Raw genomic sequence first — 19,941 nt, 5'->3', positions numbered from 1 at the left:
GGAATGTGAATTTTCAAAACTCCCATTGACTTCAGTGAGAACAGCCTCAGGTCCATACAGCAATGCTATCGGAAAACATGAGAGCTTGTCCTGATTGTACCTTCTGTCTGATCTGTGGAAATGCAGGAACCATTGTCCATCTTCTTTTTCTTTAATGTTTCTAGGTAAACAGAAATATCTGTGTGCCAGCCGGAATGACTGCACCATCGATAAATTCAGAAGAAAAAACTGCCCTTCCTGTCGCCTGCGAAAGTGCTACGAAGCAGGGATGACCCTGGGAGGTAGTGTGTGCTCAGTAGCACCCTTTGATGCTTTCATATGCACCCTTATGATTTATATATGGAATGCACACCTGTGACGCTTTTTTAGATCTCTCCCTAGATTCATATGTTGGCATCTCTGATGACAGAGTCTGTACATTGCCCTGTACTAAATTCTTGCAATTAACTGATAAGCGTATTATGGACAAAATGTACTCTTTTTACAGATCTTTTCTTCCAGTTACCCCTGCAGGATCTCTGATGTGTGGGATACATGCCTCTGACACTACCTAGGCCCATCTGGCCCATTGGGAGTAGCATGCAGCCCTACAGTTTAAAGATAACAAGTAGTCCCATGTCATGGCAGGCAACGGGTTAAGAGGACTCCCTTGTTTTATAAAGCTGGGCAGTAGGGCCTCTTTAAGCCATGCTTTGCCAATCCTCACACTCGGTAACCCACACAAATAATGGTTCTCTGTATCCCCACCTCTCAGCAAAGATTTAACAGAAGAGCACCATATCTTGTATCACTGAGCTTTCATTGTTTCCCCCCAAATTTCTGCAGCCCACGCTTGTGGATTATAAAAGTTATCATAATGCTCACATATGACGGTAAATTATCGTCATTGCAGCTTGTAATTGCAGACCCCTTCCTCTTGTTTTTCTGTTGCATTTTGTTCTCACTAATTTACCAAGTTCAGTACTCCCCAAAAGGGCCTTCTCCATTCCTATGCACTGTGTTGAAGTTGTACTGTGGTTCCCTTTGAATAACAGGAAATATTTCCACAGACTTCTCTTGGAGGAACTTTGCCCCTACCGCCATTTAACCTTTCTATGCCAAAACATTTTTTATCTCCTGGTCTTTTAAAAGCTATTCATAATATGGGCATTTTATTGTTTGTCTGTATGTGAAGTGGCTTGACATGCATGGGTTATGATCCTTTAATAGCTCTGGTCTTTTAAGTGGACTGATCCTTTAAAAGGTGTAGTAAATAGGGAAAGACTTTAGGCTCCAATTTAATTCTTTCTCATTTCACAGCTCTCCCCTGTGCAATCATATAATTCTCCAGCTATTTTGCTGACTCCCTAATGTGCCTTCTTAAAACCCCTTTGAGTCCTGAGAAGCTCTAGCTAGTTGGTGACCTTTCCTCCTCCTTTAAAATAACCGGGTGAGATGATAGTTATGTGTGAGCCGTAATTGTGGTGCTTGCACCTTATTATTAGTTATGTGTTAGTTTGGAAAATAAAAGAATGAGTCACTAAAATATTGGCTTTTCCTTAACCCCATTGGGGCTGATTCACATTGGTCTGTGCTGTCTGCAGCTGTTGTGAAATTGTGTTGTTAATGCTTTCATTTGAAGTGTCAAATGTATTGTATGTTGATTGCATTTATTTTCTGGAACATGATGGATGTGGATTAATCCCATATAGAAAGCAACAGAGCTTAGTGCTTTTCATCTTCAGAGTGCTTTATACACACGTCCATCGGGTCTACACTACAGACCTATATCGGTATAACTACAGTGCTTAGGGGGTGTGAAAAATCTACACCCCTGAGCGACATAGTTATACTGACCTAACCATACCTCCCCACCCTGTGTAGACAGCACTCTGGTGGTGGTAGAGTTTCTCCTGTCAACATAGCTACCGCCTCTCGGGGAAGTGGATTCACTATGCCAATGAGAGAAGCTCTCGCGTCAGCATAGGAGCGTCTTCACTAAAGCACTACAACAGCACAGCTGTACCAGCGCAGCCATGGAAGTAGTAGCATCAGGATGCCATGGAAGTGGTAGCATCCTGATTTTACAGGTAGGAAAACAGGCACAGAGAAGGGAAGGGTCTCGCAATAAGTCAGCGTGAGAGCTAGCTGAGAACTCCCATGTTACTGGTTCTCTGATCTGTGCTTCACATCATCACTTGGTCAATAAGGGAGAGCAAGGGTTTGTTTTTCAATAAACAGCTTGATCCCTGGCTTCCCCTGTGGCTGCATCATCAAATTTCACTTGAATATTTGTGGAAAGGCCTTGAAGTTAATTAAAAGTGACAGGGCCGTAGAGCTCTCTGTCCACATCAGCAGTTTTCTTTGCGGGCCTTTAAGCTTTTGTGTTCACTAGGGGAAAAAAACGGTGTGGTCTTATCTCAAGTTAGCTAACACAAGGTAAAATTCTAGTGAAAACAAGGCAGTTTGTAGCTGTCAATTGAGTTAGCAGGTCATGGTAAGCCCTAGACTCTCCTTTGGTCTCTAAGGGTATGTCTACAGGGCTGTGTGTCTCAGAGCCCAGGTCAACTGATTCAGGCACACTGTTCTCACTCTATGGGGCTAAAAATAGGAGTGTAGACATTCTCACTTGGGCTGGAGCCCAGGCTCTGAGACACAGCCTGAGCAGGAACATCTCCATTGCTATTTTTAGCCCTGTAATATGAGCCTGAGTCAACTGACCCAGGCTCTGAGACTTGCTACCACTGGGCTTCTTCTTTTTTTTTTTTTTTTTTTTTTTTTGCAGTGTAGATGTATCCTAATTTGACCTGCTCACCCTCGTGAAAGCTACAGACTGCCTTGTCTTCACTAGGATTTTATTACATGTTAGTTAACTCGAGCTGAGAACACACCTCTTTCCTAGAAGAGAACACTTTTTTGTTTTTCCTGTTTGGGCTGATGGAAACAGCAGATCAGAAAAAAAGGGGGTCAGAATAGTTACAGTCCACTCTCCCTGGTGAGCACCAGCTCCAGTGTGTCCCCCTGGCATTCCTGATGTTCCATTGGGTTGTTAGCACTTCAGAGGGGGCCATGCTGGATCCAAGTGTCAGCTGACGTACCAGGTATGTCAGTTAGTAGTGAAGCCATTACTACAAATCCCCACCAAAATTTCCAAGTGCACTGAAATATGCAGCTCAGCGGGGACAACAAAAATGTCCTTAGAATATCACAGAAGAGACATTGTATTAGGCAGATATTTTTAAAAGACAAGCTGATGCCCCATAGCTAACTGGGAATAAGATTCTGGGGGCATCACAGGAAACACAAAGGTTTCTTTTGCTGCAGTTGGCTTGTTTCCAGGTCACCATGCTCCTCTTTTAGCATGCAAGCAGCTATCATTCAATGAAGGAATGAAGCACAACAGACAGGCCATTTCTGGGTCAATTTAACCCCCGTTGGGTGGTGTTTTAGGACATGAGGCTAACAAATCAGCCATTTTGACCATTTGAGAAGTATCATACAAATGGGTTTGTAAGTGGGGGAGTCAGGCTTGCCCATTCATTGGATCAGCGGCTGAAGCTTTCTGATTGGTTGGCAGCTCTGCACTCCCCATTGTATTTGAGTCCTAATGCCATTTTACTATCTATATTAATAAAAGCTTTTCTGGCATTGTCTTCCTGGGATTTTAAGTTGCTTTCATTAACTGCTTGGGCAATTCCAAGGACCTTGAACCTCAAGTTTTCACCCAAATATTCCCTGAGAGCAGTTGGGAATGCCAGAAAAAGATGCACCAGAGCCCTAATAAAAGTATCTGAAAGGTCTTAAATGAATCCGCATGTTCCATAGAATCATTATGGATAGTAATTCCATGCTCTAATAAGAATATAACAGTAGGGAACTATTATCGACCACCTGACCAGGACAGTGATAGTGACGATGAAATGCTAACGGAGAGTAGAGAGGCTATCAAAATAAAGAACTCAGTAATAGTGGGGGATTTCCATTATCCCCATATTGACTGGGTACATGTCACCTCCGGACGAAATGCAGAGACAAAATTTCTCAATACTTATAAATGACTGCTTCTTGGAGCAGCTGGCACAGGAACCCACAAGGGGAGAGGCAACTCTCGATTTAGTCCCGAATGGAGCGCAGGATCTGGTCCAAGAGGTAACTATAACAGGACCACTTGGAAAGAGTGACCATAATATAACAACATTTAACATTCCTCTGTGGGAAGAACACCTCAACAGCCCAACACTGTGGCATTTAATTTCAGAAAGGGGATCTATGCAAAAATGAGGAGGTTAGTTAAACAGAAATTAAAAGGTAGAGTGACTAGAGTGAAATCCCTGCAAGCTGCGTGGACACTTTTCAAAGACACCATAATAGAGGCTCAACTTAAATGTATACCCCAAATTAAAAAACCACAGTAAAAGAACAACGGTGGCTTAACAACCATGTAAAAGAAACAGTGAGAGATAAAAAGGCATCTTTTAAAAAATGGAAGTCAAATCCTAGTGAGGTAAATAGAAAGGAGCATAAACACTGCCAAATTAAGTGTAAAAATGTAATAAGAAAAGCAAAAAAGGAGTTTGAAGAATAGCTAGCCAAAAACTCAAAAGGTAATAACAAAAAGTTTTTTAAGTATATCAGAAGCAGGAAGCCTGCTAAACAACCAGTGGGGGCCCTGGACGATCGAGGTACAAAAGAAGCACTTAAAGACGATAAAGTCATTGCAGAGAAACTAAATGAATTCTGGCATTAGAAAAGGTTCATAAAAGGGCAACTAAAATGATTAGGGGTTTGGAACAGGTCCCATATGAGGAGAGATTAAAGAGGCTAGGAATTTTCAGCTTGGAAAAGAGAAGACTAAGGGGGGATATGATAGAGGTATATAAAATCATGAGTGGTGTGGAGAAAGTGAATAAGGAAAAGTTATTTACTTGTTCCCATAATATAAGAACTAGGGGGGCACCAAATGAAATTAATGGGCAGCAGGTTTAAAACAAATAAAAAGAAGTTCTTCTTCACACAGTGCAGTCAACCTTGCCTGAGGAGGTTGTGAAGGCAAGGACTATAACAGGGTTTAAAAGAGAACTGGATAAATTCAGGGAGGCTAAGTCCATTAATGGCTATTAGCCAGGATGCGTAAGGAATGGTGTCCCTAGTTTGTCAGAGGGTGGAGATGGATGGCAGGAGAGAGATCACTGATCATTCATTACCTGTTAGGTTCACTTTCTCTCTGGGGCACCTGGCATTCGCCACTGTTGGTAGTCAGGATACTGGACTGGATGGACCTTTGGTCTGACCCAGTATGGCCATTCTTATGTCTGAAACACAGACACACATGCGACTTGAGATAAATGTATCTCTGTGAAAATGGAGGAAAAGAGAGCCTCAGCACCTAGATATTATTGGTGCTCAGTAAATACCAGGAAGAGAGAGAGAGAAGTCCTGCTTCCTCTGCCTTTTGTGTCATATGAAATTTCTGGAACATGTGACAACAGATTTTTGGAGACAAAGACATGCCTTATCTTCCACTGTGACCTGCAGGATGGGCTTTTCTATTTTATGCTCTAGTTATGAGAACAGCCTTAGGGCTTGTCATCACTAGAAAATTAGGTTGATGTTAACACAGTTCAGCAGTCAGCAGATAAGGGCCATTGTGTTTAACATCCAGTTAGCTGGTCATGGTTATCCTTCTGGTTCCAGTAAGGGTTGCCAACTACCAGCTGACACAATGTTAAACATAGTTTGGCCCTGTCTGCTCTGATTGCTGAGCTGTTAGTTAATATATCTCTTCAAGGCTGCGTTGTTAAACTAACCACTTAATTTTCTGGTTCTGCCTGAAAGCACCATAAGGGAAGTCTACATCAGTTTTTGGAGTAGCTAATGTTGATCATGTAGCCAGTTAACCGAGTCATTGTACCAGTTAGTAACCAGTAAATGGGTAAGTGGGCCTCGTGGGAACCCAGGTCATGTTGAGTTTCATGAAACATCTGGAATATTTTAATTTAAGTTCTGAGATGTATTGAACCTTTTGTTTGAGTTTCAAGAAACATTCCTTCCCTTAATTTAAACTCTTGTTAATCCAGGGAAATTTAATAAAAACTGTGGGGGCCAGATTTTCAGTTATACCAAAGCACCTTTACACCACTCACTCCCACTTTCGGGTGACTTTACACTGCCTGAATGATGTAAAAGGCCTAGTGTAAATGAATATCTGGTCCTGTCTTTTTGACTAGCCTGTGCTGTTTTGATCTGTGTTTGAAAGTCATTTTTGCCAGGTCTCCAGGTTAACTACCGTAAAAGAATAAAAGATGCAAAACATACGATGCAGTTTTGCCAAAACCAACTTGAACCCAAACTTTCAAAGTCTGAGGTTTGAAATCTAGAAACAATAGCTTAATTGGCCAAACCTACTCTTTTGTCCCTACAAGCAGGCACTTTACCAACCTCAACTACTACATCTCCATGTACAAGTATCAACATGCCCAAGAGCTGCCAAGTTTCCTCTCAGATTCATACTCTTTATATGTTAAAATACTGTTATTTAAAAGTATCATTGATGACTCATCTGTGGTGAACTTTGATGTTTATTTGATGTGAGCATGGGGCAGAAAATACCCAGAAAACTGGGCTGATGGAATATCTAACAGCCAGAGCAAAGGAGTTGCCAGTTAGGCTACCTATGGTATAGTATAATGAAAATGAAAGAGACTGGCAGCATTAAACACAGCACAAAATGAGGTGTGGGAGCCTTCATTAATGATTGTTAGCTACACAAACATGCTAATTTTGCAACGTTTTCCATTGCTGAGCTGGATAATATATGGGATTGTTAAGCTGCTGTGAAATACTCAAGGAACTTGTCAGTGAAAAGGCTACGTTTTGTTGGTCTCTGGGGAGCAATGGTTGACATTAGTTTTTTCCCCATCCCCAAGATTATTCTCACCCCTCCCCTTTCCCCATCATGCCCACACGCTCAGTAGAGCAGCAAGTACACTGCCTGACTCTTCTGCTTTTATACCAGCAATTTCTTTCCTTTCCTTTCACCACCATCCATTCCTTTCAGACAAGAAGTAGGGAAAATAAATTGCCAAATGTAAACACGCTTTCTCACGCTCATGCTCACTCCCTGCTGGATTAGCGCACAAGTTCTGGCTAGCTGATCAGTCACACTGTGCCAGGTAGGGGAGAGGCGGGCTGCATAACCTGAAAGCTGCCTCTTTCTTAGATTAAGATGTCCAATCGACACTGCCTCTCGTTCACAATCAAGCATCACTACATGAGCAAGATGTGGGAGAGACCCAAAGTGCAGGAAGTAAAAATGGATGGGTTCTGCCTCATCTGATATAAGGAAACCAACAGTCCTTGTAAGGTGAAAACATATCTCAGTGGGTGCAAAATGAATGTTCAGAACATTCAGCTGGTTTGAATTTGTCATTCAAAGCTCAGTTCTGCTCTAAAATGTGATTGTAAAAATGGAATAGTGGGGCTCTCTTTTTTGTCTCTGTGAGTCCAGATCAGATTTGCTCTTTTACAAGTAGAAGACCGGGGGTTGTTCTTACTGTCTACCAGCTCTGGAAACTCATTTTGGCACCTGTCAGTCAAGCTGAGGTTTTTCCTGCTCACTCTTTGGCAACAAGGAACATTTCATAGTCAGAACTTTGGTTGATAGTGCACAGTTCAGAATGGAACGCTGCTTGTCCCTCCAGAGTTTAGTTGAACATGAAGGGCTAGCAGAAGTAAGACCAACCAGAGAAAGATTTAGCCAGCAAAGTGAGCAAATGTGGCAGAATCCATATGGGGAGCAGATCAGTAGAGTTCAGAAGACACCATTTGGAGCACGTTTCAGAGCAGAAATGCATCATGAAAGAAAACCCTACAAGCCCCGATGGGTCGTGACATTTGAACAGTCCTTTTTTTACTGCTAAACATGGCCAACCTCTGTAAAAAAAAGACACAGGATGTTTTGAATAATTCTGCCATCCGATGGGCTGAAATTTCTGTGGCACTTGATAATACAGGGCAGGAGGAAGTTCACAGCTTCTACCCTCCTGTCTTGTGACATCTCCTACCACCAGTGTAAAGGATGTGCTTGGGAGGGACTCCATTACATTCCGAAGGCTCACATTGTTTCCTGCCTTATAGCCCTGACTGTCACTGAAGTTAATGGCAACACTCCCATTGATTATAATAGTGCAGGATCAATACATATATCCCGTGGAGGCTCATCATAGCCATCTTTGGAATGAGGAATACTAAAGTGGGACTCCTTTGAGAACGGATCTGCACTTTCCTACTTGGTCATAGGGGTCGCTGTTCAACAGGGCACTGTCTGTATTACTTCTGGCCTTGCCAGCCTGGGAAGGACAGAGACAAGGAATCAAACCTAGATCTCTAGCACAACAGTATGGAGCGCTAAGCCCGTGACCAACAGAGCAGCCTTTTGTTATGTTTGCAAAAGCTAACATGCCTTTATTTTTAAGCTCTTTTTCTTTTTTACTTGAAGATTCATAGTGAAGTTTCCTTGAATAAAAGCAGCCACACATCATTGCTACATTCTCACATAGGACAGGCTGACAATTAATGCTGCTAACGATGGGGCGTAGTTTTCACTCTCCGGGTCACCCTGACCTGTTCTGCCTCGTCTGTTTTACATTTGTTTTTAATGCTGGTTTAAACGTAATTCTAAAGCCTTGTATGCTGTGAATTCACGCACTGCTATTTTTCCCCCCAGTAGAAAGACAAAGCATTCAAGAATGCTTCCAGGCTCAATGAGTTTGTATTAACTGTTTATTAATCACCAGTCACTTCTGGGTAGAGAGCTGTGTGTGACCAGTGAACCTGCAGCTTTAAGTATTTATAGTGCTATAAGGAAGAGACCAAGCAAATGTCTTATTTAAAACTCTCTCTTCTTTGGCACAGAATGGCAGTTTTGAAGTCTTCATTATTGATTTAGTTCACTCTGACATGAGAGCTGAAATCCATTAAACAGGATCTTCTCATGACCCATACCATCAAACCAAAAAAAGGGGACAATGGAAGAAGTGAAGTAGTTATAGCACTTGGTAGTGTTCATAACTTTTCAGCAAGAGTCTCCAATGCACTTCACTCCTGCCCTACAGTCTCCCTTGTTATTGCAGACTTGGACACCTATACACCTGTGCTGATGCATCTCAATCCTGACCTGTAGTAACCCTTCTGTTCCACTCGTAAGCAACCAATCATCTGTGCTAATGCACCTTACACAGCCCTCTTCCAGTTTTGGCCATGCACCAATCTATTAGAATTCTTTGATGGTGTCAGCAAACGTGGACAAGGGAGATGCAGTAGATTTAGTGAACTTGGACTTTCAGAAATCCTTGGACAAGGTCCCTCATCAAAGGCTCTTAAGCAAAGTAGGCAATCATAGGATAAGAGGGAAGGTCCTCTCATGGATCAGTAATAGGTTAAAAAGACAGGAAACAAAGGGTAGGAATAAATGGTGAGTTTTCAGAATGGAGTGAGGTAAATAGTGGTGTCCCCAAGGGGTCTGTACTGAGACGAGTCCTATTCAACATATTCATAAATGATCTGGAAAAAGGGGTAAACAGTGAGGCGGCAACATTTGCAGACAATGCAAAATTACTCAAGATAGTTAAGTCCAAAGCTGACTGCAAAGAGTTCCAAAGGGATCTCATAAAATTGGGTGGCTTAGCAACAAAATGGCAGATGAAATTCAGTGTTGATAAATGCAAAGTAATGCATATTGGTAAACATAATCCCAACTATACATAAAAAATGATGGGGCCTCAATTAGCTGTTACCACTCAAGAAAGAGATCTTGGAGCCATTGTGGATAGTTCTCTGAAATCATCCACTCAATGTACGGCAGCAGTCAAAAAAGCAAACAGAATGTTTGGAACCATTAGGAAAATGATAGATAATAAGACAGAAAATGTAATAATGCCACTATATAAATCCATGGACTGCCCACACCTAGAATACTGCGTGCAGTTCTGGTTGCCCCATCTCAAAAAAGATGTATTAGAATTGGAAAAGGTACAAAGAAGGGCAACAAAAATGAGTAAGGGTATGGAAAAGCTTCCATATAAGGAGAGATTAAAAAGATTGGGATTTATCAGCTTGGAAAAGAAACGACTAAGGGGAGGATATAATAGAGGCCTATACAATTGTGAATGGTGTGGAGAAAGTGAATAAGGAGGTGTTATTTACCCCTTCACATAACACAAGAACCAGGGGTCACCCAATGAAATTAATAGGCAGCGATTTAAAACAAACAAAAGGACACATTTCTTCACACAATACACAGTCAACCTAAGGAACTCATTGCCAGGGAAAGTTGTGAAGACCAAAAGTATAACAGGGTTCAAAAAGAACTAGATAAGTTCATGGAGGACAGGTCCATCAATGGCTATTAGCCAAGATGGTCGGGATGCAACCTCATATGTTCTGGGTGTCCCTAATCTCTGACTGCCAGAAGCTGGGAATGGATGACAGGGGATGGATCACTGGATGATTGCGCATTCTGTTCATTCCCTCTGAAGCACTGAGCCACTGTCAGAAGACAGTATACTGGGCTAGATGGACCATTGGTCTGACTCTGTATGACCGTTCTTATTTTCTTATGTTCTTATAATTCTGTCACTCCATTTTAGTCCTGACCTGCAAAACTTTCTGCCACTCCAGTCAAGGGCATTGCCTAAATAGGGGCTTCCAATACACTATAATCCTGACCTAGAGTGTACACACACGTTGTTCCATATGTAAGGACTACACACACACTGACATTGGACTGTAATCACAGCCTGTCGAACACACTGCTGTTCTGGTCTTGGGTTCCCAGCCACAGGATTGCCCGTGCACCTCATTCCTGACTTGAAGCACCCCCTGCTGTTCCAGTCTGGATTTCCTCCTGACTAGAGACTTTGAAATGTGGCAGACATGCTTGAGTCTTACATATTAAAGCCAGAAGGACCCATTGTGATCATCTAATCTGACCTCCTTCATAACACAGGCCACAGGACTTCCCTGAGTTAATTCCTGCTGGAAGTCCAATAGCTGTGGTTGAACTAGAGCATATCTTTTAGAAGAACATCCAGTCTTGGTTTTAAAATGTCCAGTGATGAAGAATCCATCACAATCCCGGGTAAGCTGTTTCAATAGTCAGTTACCCTCAGTGTTAAAAATTTGCATCTTTTTTCTTGTCTGAATTTGTGTACTTTCAGCTTCCAGCCATTGGATCTTATTATAGCTTTGTCTGCTATATTTGAAGAGCCCTCTCATATCAAATTTCTATTTCCCATGTAGGTATTTACAGACTGTGATCAAATCACCCCTAAACTTTTTCGTTGATAAGGTAATTAGATTGAACTCCTTGCATTTCTCACTATAAAGCATGTTTTCCAGTCCTTTAATCATTCCTAGACACTAGAGCTGGACACAGTATTCCAATAGCATTTGCACCAGTGCCAAATACAGAAGTAATATAACCTCCCTACTCCTACTTAATGTTCCCATTTATACATACAAGGATCACATTAGCCCTTTTGGCCACAGCATGGCACTGGGAGCTCATGGTCAGCTGATTATCCACCCTGACCCCGAGTCTTTTTCAGTCACTGCTTCCCAAGTTAGATTCCCCCATTCTGTCAGCATGGCCTACATTCTTTGTTCCTAGATGTATGACTCTTACATTTGGCAGTATTGAAACATATTGTTTTACTGCAGCAAGTTTACCAAGGGATTCAGCTTGTTCTGTGTCAGTGACTTGTCCTCTTCATTGTTTACCACTTCCCCAATCTCTGTGTCATCTGCAAACTTTATCAATGATGAGTTTGTTTTCTTCCAGGTCATTCATAAATTTTTTTTAATAGTGTAGGGCCAAGAACCAATCCCTGCAAGATCCCACTAGTCTCACACCCACTCAGCAATGATTCCCTATTTACAATTACATTTTGAAACATATCAGTTAGCTAGTTTTTAACCCACTTACTATGTGCCATGTAGATGTTTCATCATTATAGCCTACTAATCAAAATGTGGTGTAGTACTAAGTCAAATGACTTACAGAAGTATATTACATCAACACTGTTACCTTTACCAACCACATTTGTTATCAAAAATGATACTAAGGTAGTTTGACTTATCTTACCTTCTTTTTGCAGTCATTCCATTATTTATCCTAGGTTTGAAACCAGGCAGACAGTTCTGTAATTACTTTAGTGATCCCATTGACCCTTTTTAAATATTGGCACATTAGCTTTCTTCTGGTGCTCTAGAACTTCCCCAGTGTTCCAAGACTTATTAAAAATCAACATTAGTGGTCCACAGAGCTCTTCGGCAAACTCTTTTAAAACTCTTGGAAGCATCTTATCCAGACCTGCTCATTTAAAGATGCCTCACTTTAGTAGCTGCTGTTTAACATCCTCCTTAGTTACTGTTGGAATGAAAAGTATTTCATCATTATCATCATCATGTGATGTGAATATATTATCTGGCTTTTCCCCAAACACAACAGAAATAATTACTGAATAAAGAGTAAAGTGAGAATATCAAACTCATCTCACTTGTAATTTATGGTAAATAGGTGGAAGACCAGTGCATTTAACCCAGTATATTGTGAGGCTCCCAGATTTTTCATATTTCAAGTAACAGCAAAAGCAGTTAATGTATTTTTCATTATCAATATTCATCTAATTATTTTGCCGGGGTGTTTGTAATGATGGCAGTGCATTATTTACAGATTGAGGGTGGGGAGCCAAAAACCTCCTCTCATATCTTCACAGTAGATCTTGACTCTAATTATTTTTGTTCCTATGCATGTGCAGAGTGACAGTTGCCATCAGTGGGAATGTTGTGCACATAAGCAAAGCAAAATACCAGTCAAGAGGCGCTGTGCTAATTTGAAGGGGGTGGGGAGGAGGGCTAGGTGTTTTCCTGGATGCTGTGTTTGTCCAAATGTCTGAATGCTTCACCCATGCTTTCACTGAAACAACCTCTCATGTTTTTAGATTAAAAAATAAAAAAAAGTAAAACACTGAAAAGGACCAGATAGGTAACACAATATGGATGGGGTATATATAGTCCTGGAGAAGTACCCACCAATGCCATGGAAATAACAATACCTTTGAGAAAGCTGCTCGTTTTTCAGGCTGAATACAGTATAATTCCTCCGCTGAGAAAAAATCTGAAAGTCCTCTGGATCTAATAAATCAGATTTTCATTGGTGATGGGAAGAATCAAACTTCTCCATCCCTGGCAATAAAAATAAACACAAATGCTTATATCTTCCTTCTCTATGAAATGGGAATTATTCATATAATTGACACTCCTTTTGAACAGAAACATATATAACCTATATATTCTCATGAGAGTCGGGGTGATTATTTCAACTTGTTGTTTTCTTTCTTCACATTGATCCTTTTTACCACTAGTAATTCAATTTTTTTTAAATGAATATAGCACTGACTGTAGGTCTCAGATCCATGCACATATATGTTATAGCATACAATAACATATACCTCTTTGTAGATGCAGGACCTATAATGGATGACCCTTCTCTTGGTTTATTTGTCTTGATTATTCAACTCTGAAGGGACTGATTTGAAATTTCTCTCTCTCATTAAAGTGGAAGGACCTTGTTCCCTATAAGCACATAGACTTTTAAAAGTACAGCAAGGGGTTGAACTGAAGGACATCAGCATGTCACCATGACATTGACTTGCTCAGTCATGCCTCCAGCCTTTCCAGATTTTTTATTGATTATGGTGGGATTTCTAGTAACTGGAAATCAGCACTTTGTACTCATGTCTCTCCTTGTTTGTCCAAAATCCAATCACCTATTGATTTAAAGTGTACAGTTCTCCTGTTCTGCCCTGATGATAGATTTTTTTAGGGAAGGTATCTCAAGGTTACTAACGGGGGGCGAGCTACATCACTCTGAGTCCTGATGGTATGGCTGCCATCAGAGTTTTGGAGGAGTTTGAGAGGAGTGATTTCTTGTTTTTTGTTTTGCTTGTGACCCACACAAATAATTGCAGGACTATGTCATGCTGCACTTTGGTCTTGTTTTCCATGCTACTCTCTGATTTTTATTTCCATGTTCTCATTTTCTCAAAGCAGCCTCCCTTATTTGCTATTACTGTAGATCATCCAGAGTATATTATTTAAAGATCAGCCTTTGCATTGATTTACAAAGCTGCACTTTGACTTGACATTTTTACGTTTCAAGGCTTATTTTTCTAATTACAGCCAAAAGGAAGTTTCAGATGAGTATCATATAATGTAGGTGCCAGAACCCCAAGGACAACAGTTTTTGTGTTATTTTCTGTGCTTGAACTAAGCAATCAGCTTTTTATCATGATTGATTAATTTTCATTGGGGCTGTTGGGGATAAAAGGTTTACCATCTAGAGTAACATGCTCAGCTCAGTAGATTTCATACATATGAACCAGTCAGCCATTGATGTAAACATCAGAACATTATAAATTAAACTGAACACTAAATACCCAATCTCAAAGCATTTCTAAATTTTACACATGAAGTTCCTGGTATTTTGTTCATGGACTGTATAATTTGTATGTGAGATCTAACCATCTGTCAATCTATCTAATGCAGTGGTTCTCAACCAGAGGTACAATACCCCTTGGGGTATGCAGAGGTCTTCCAGGGGGTACATCAACTCATCTAGATATTTACCTAGTTTTACAACAGGTACATAAAAAGCACTAGCAAAGTCAGTACAAACTAAAATGTCATACAGACATACTTGTTTGTACTGCTCTATGTACTATACACTGAAATTTAAGTACAATATTTATATTCGTTGATTAATTTTATAATTATTTGGTAAAAATGAGAAAGTGAGAAATTTTTCAGTAATAGTAGGCTGTGACACTTGTAGTTTATATCTGATTTTGTAAGCAAGTCATTTTTAAGTAAGGTGTAACATGGGGGTATGCAAGACAAATCAGACTCCTGAAAGGGGTACAGTAGTCTGGAAGGGTTGAGAGCCACTGATCTAATGTATCTGTCTGTCTAATCTATGAGGTCCGTCGCTGTAGTGTGTAGGTGTTGGTTTCTAGGGTATCCTCATTGTGGCATCCTGTGCACTGCAATTTGCCAATGGTATGCTAACATCACACATCCACAAGGTTGCAGCTCCACCTGGTCCCAGCTAATTGCCATCTTGTCGTGAGTGATGCCTGTTTTGAAGGAAGTGACTGAGATGGTTGTGGTGAAGCAGCTCTGGTGCCATCTAGTCTTTTGATTTCCTTGATCCATTTGTAGAGGAATGCTTGAGTCCTCCAGTGTTTGGCTTAGATTCAACCTGCTGTTCATGGCTTATTTTCTCCCTCTGGTTAATCCTGTAATAAAGTTACAGTATTGGATTTGTGATGTCACAATAATTTGCATGGCAATAGTGCCTAGATACCACAGTGATGGGTGTAATATAAATTTCCAGCAAGATAACTATGATGTAGAGATTGTGCTATGTTGTGGTGCCACAGGGTGATGGGCTTCTGTGCTTCAGAGTCACGTGGTGCAGTGATTTATTTGCTGTCAGTCATATGTTGTGTTATGTATTTTTTTTTACTTGCACAGTTGTTTGGATCAATACACGCCACCCGCCCCTTTCCTCAACACACTCATGCAGTCATAACATCCGTGATATGCCCACATCTTGAATACTGTGTGCAGTTCTGGTCACCCCATCTCAAAAAAATATATTTGAATTGGAAAAGGTACAGAGAAGGGCAACCGAAATTATCAGAGGTATTGAACAGCTTCCATATGAGGAGGTATTTTAAAAATTTTGGATTGTTCTGTTTAGAAAAGAGATGACTAAAGGGGAATATGATGGAGGTCTATAAAACCATGAATGGTGTGGAGAAAGTGAATAAGGGAGTGTTATTTACAGCTTCACAAAACATAAGAACTAGGGATCACCCAATGAAATTGATAGGTAGCAGGTTAAAAACAAACACAAGGAAGTATTTCTTTACACAACGCACTGTCAACCTGTAGAACTCATTGGCAGGCAATGCTGTGAAGGCCAAAAGTATAACAGGGTTGAAAAAAAGAATTAGATAAGTTCATGGAGGATAGGTCTATCAATGGCTACTAGCCAAGATGGTCAGAGATGCAACCCCATGCTCTGGGTGTCCCTATACCTCTGACTGCTAGAAGCTGGGAGTGGATGCCAGGGATGGATCACTAGATAAATTGCCCTGTTCTGTTCATTCCCTCTGAAGCATCTGGCATTAGCCAAGGTTAGAAGACAGGGCTAGATGGACCATTGGTCTGACCCAGCAATCCTTCCAAAATAAATCTATCTGAAAGTAACACCATGCAGATGGGACCAATTGCTCTTGAAGTCAAGCAGCCTCGTCCTTGTCTCAGTAACACTGCTTTCCATGTATGAATTAATGGGTTGAATGCTTTCTCTGTATAATAGACCTCCATCCTTATTCTTACACAGTGCCCCCATCACCATGGCACCTGGATAGCTTTGCAGGCTGCGGCTGTCGCTAGACTAAATGTGAGGGTGCAGCTCTCTTTCAGCTTCACCCTCCTTGTGGGTGGTGGGGCTGGAATTGTAAGAAGCCTTGAGATTGTTTTATATTTAACCATCATGCCAAGCTGTGTCATTCTCCACAGCCCGCAAGCTGAAGAAACTGGGCAACCTGAAGCTGCAAGAGGATGGCGAGGGAGCCAGCTCATCCAGCCCAACAGATGAGCAGGCCTCCAAGATGGTGATGACATGCATCGATGGGTTTGACTGCCAGCCCATTTTCCTCAATGTCCTGGAAGCCATTGAGCCTGGTGTGGTGTGTGCAGGCCATGACAACAACCAGGCCGACTCCTTTGCTGCCCTGCTGACCAGCCTGAATGAGCTTGGGGAGAGGCAGCTGGTGCACGTGGTGAAGTGGGCAAAGGCCTTGCCAGGTGAGGAGAAAAATGAGAAATTCCAGCACCTTCCCCCACTTCCCTAAAACCATCACACTCAAATCATGGCAAGGACATGTTTCAGTAGGAGAATCATAATAATCTGGGCCCCAAAACCACAACATTTGTAGGTGTGCATTTTCAGAATGTTTTCTTCTGTGAGCACAAATTACATCCACAAAATTTGAGTGTAACCCACATTGCCGTAGCGTGGGATTTGTGCCCCTCTAGTGGCTGGTACATGAGAGGTTAATGAGTCTGCTGCCGCTGCAGGTGTTTACTCCTTTAGCTCAAGCAGAAGAGACTTGTGCTTTTAGAATGAAAACTCTTGGGTTCGGTCCCTTGGCAGGTGGTTGTCACATGGGTATGGTACTGGCCACAAGTGAATAGCTTCTGCTAATCTAAGCACTAGGCTCTTCAAATATCTGAATGTTTTCTAGACCAGCAAGGATGGAAGTTGCTGTAAAGAAGAGAAGCTTCTCTATTTTTCTCTGTGCAATGATCTCTGTCTGCTTTAGGAGGAATGTTAGGTTCAGGCAGGAGCTGCAGTATTCCTTCTTAAAATGAAGGACCAACACTGTGACACACTCCTGTGAGAGGGTGGAAGAAGTGAATCCTCTGAGGGAAAGAATGAAAACAGTGCTGGTTGATAATGGAGGAGGTGGAAGATGGGCAAAACCAGACTGACAGTAGCTGGGGAAAAGAACACATTGGCATGAAAGAATCTACGCCGTCCCAGCGTTTTTCACACTGTATCTCCTCCAAGTGCTGGAATTTCATCTTAATATAATTTGTCAAAGAGCTTTAAATGCAGAAGTCCCTCTGTGTCTCTCTCTGTCACATAAAACTACAGGACAATCATGCCCGGAAGTGTAAGTGTGCCAAAAATTGATTGGAGTTTGGATTATTTAGCACAAATTAATGTAATGTTATCGTAAGTAACAATATTAAATTAATTTGTTATTAGCAGATTAACACTATTTCACAGTTTATCGCATACTGTAAGAGAGCTACAGGAGAGAAGTAAGCTTCAGAAAGGATTATCCTGTGGCAAACATCAACCAAACCTACATTCTAGACACACTCTCTGACTTCATTAACGCTCTGGCTTCCAAAGATGCCTGAAGATGTCCTATTTCATGCATTTGATTCTTAGAGTGCACAACTGCTGAAAGGCTAATGGCCAGTGATTGTATTCCTGGGTGCCCAGAGCAGAGGACAGGCTGATGGTGACACCTATAAAATGTGGTATTTATTATGGAGGCACCTGGTAATGACTCCATAGTTAGGGTTGCATTCCAAAATGAAGCATTTATTCCTGTTTTCTCCTAAAGTAAGTGGCCAGTCAATGTGGCCCAGTTTCACACTGGGTAGGTTTTCTGCCCTTTGAATTTTCTTTGTCATATCTGTTTGGTTTCCCTTCATATATGTTTAATAAGAACCCTTTGAATTTGGGCTCTAGTTGAAATTTTACCTTGGCAACCCTACTTCTCACTGTCTGTTTTAAAAACAGTCTATCTACACGACACTTGGTAAAGAGGTGGATCCTGTATAGAATGACTTCAATAGGTCAGTTTTATTTTTTCTCCAGGGGTTTTCAGGTTGGATTTTAGGTCACTTTTAGCCATGGACAAGGGGGATGAGCATGCCTCATTCTCTCCGCAATGACCCAGTGTTCATGCAGCCACATAAGAGGCACCTGTCAAATTGATGGTTTCTAAGATAGATACTTAGATGTTAAAGTGTTGCAAGATTTCTGCACATTGGCCCTTTGAGTTAAGACTCTATGGCTACTCCAGTGTTTGTTATTTGGAGTTTATTAGAAATCTTTTATTTAATAATGTATTTATACAAGGTCATTCATTTGCTGTAGGGGTGCTAACTTAATTGGGAGTGTTTACCATTGTCAGGGTTCCCTTCCCACTCTGAACTCTGGGGTACAGATGTGGGGACCCGCATGAAAGACCCCTTAAGCTTATTTTAGGTTAAAAACTTCCCCAAGGCACAAATCCTTCCTCGTCCTTGGATGGGTACTGCTGCCACCACCAAGTGAGTTAGACAAAGATTCAGGAAAAGGCCCACTTGGAGTTCCTGTTTCCCCAAAATATCCCCCCAAGTCCCTTCACCCCCTTTCCGGGGGAGGCTTCAGAATAATCTACCAACCAGCTAGGTAAATCAGGTGAGCACAGACCAGACCCGTGGATTTTTAGGACACTAAAAACCAATCAGATTCTTTAAAACACACACACACACACACGCAGAGAAACTTTATAATAAAGAAAACAAAGTAAAAGAAGCACTTCTGTAAAGTCAGGATGGAAGGTAACTTACAGGGTAATAAGATTCAAAACAGAGGATTCCCCTCTAGGCAAAACTTCAAAATTACAAAAACAGGGATAAACCTCTCTAGCACAGGGAAAATTCACAAGCTAAAACAAAAGATACTCTAACGCATTTCCTTGCTATTACTTACTATTTCTGTAATTTTAGATGTATCATTCAGTAGGAGCTGGATTACTTGCTTGGTCTCTCTCTTTGTCTCCCGAGAGAGCAACAACAGCCCAAAACAAAAACCTTCCCCCACAGATTTGAAAGTATCTTCTCCCCTTATTCGTCCTTTTGGTCAGGTGCCAACCAGGTTATCTGAACTTCTTAACCCTTTACAGGTAAAGGAGGGATTTTATGCTATCCTTAGCTGTATGTTTATGACATCCCCCCCCCCCCCCAATCATAGACCATGCTGGACAGCCTGCTCCACACTGGCTGTGATTTCTTCCTGGAGCTCTAGGAGAAAACAGAATTAATAAGACACGTGTACCTCTAGATATACTACTGATTATTTAAGAACTAACAATATTTTCCACATTTCAAGGATGATTTTAGCCAGTTGATTCTGGGAAACTTTCACGGGAGAGTGCATCAGCCACTTCATTAGAAGCTCCTGAAATGTGTTATATTTCAAAATCAAAATCTTGGAGAGCTAAACTCCACCAAAGAAGTTTTTTGTTGTCCTTGATGGTATGA

General features: G+C 41.3%; 1 protein-coding gene across 1 annotated transcript in view; it reads left to right on the top strand.

Moving 5' to 3' along the window:
- The window catches only part of AR (androgen receptor), a 108,725-nt gene that overhangs the window by 68,879 nt on the left and 19,905 nt on the right, over positions 1 to 19,941 (top strand). Inside the window, exons 3-4 of the mRNA XM_073358843.1 lie at positions 165 to 281; positions 16,630 to 16,917. Coding sequence (XP_073214944.1) covers positions 165 to 281; positions 16,630 to 16,917 — 405 coding nt within the window. The remainder of the gene's footprint in view (positions 1 to 164; positions 282 to 16,629; positions 16,918 to 19,941) is intronic.

Source organism: Lepidochelys kempii, chromosome 9 (assembly GCF_965140265.1).
Source record: "Lepidochelys kempii isolate rLepKem1 chromosome 9, rLepKem1.hap2, whole genome shotgun sequence".
Classification (NCBI taxonomy): domain Eukaryota; kingdom Metazoa; phylum Chordata; order Testudines; family Cheloniidae; genus Lepidochelys; species Lepidochelys kempii.
The sequence above is the reverse complement of the archived record's forward strand: the minus strand, read 5'-3'. Positions and strand labels throughout refer to the sequence as shown.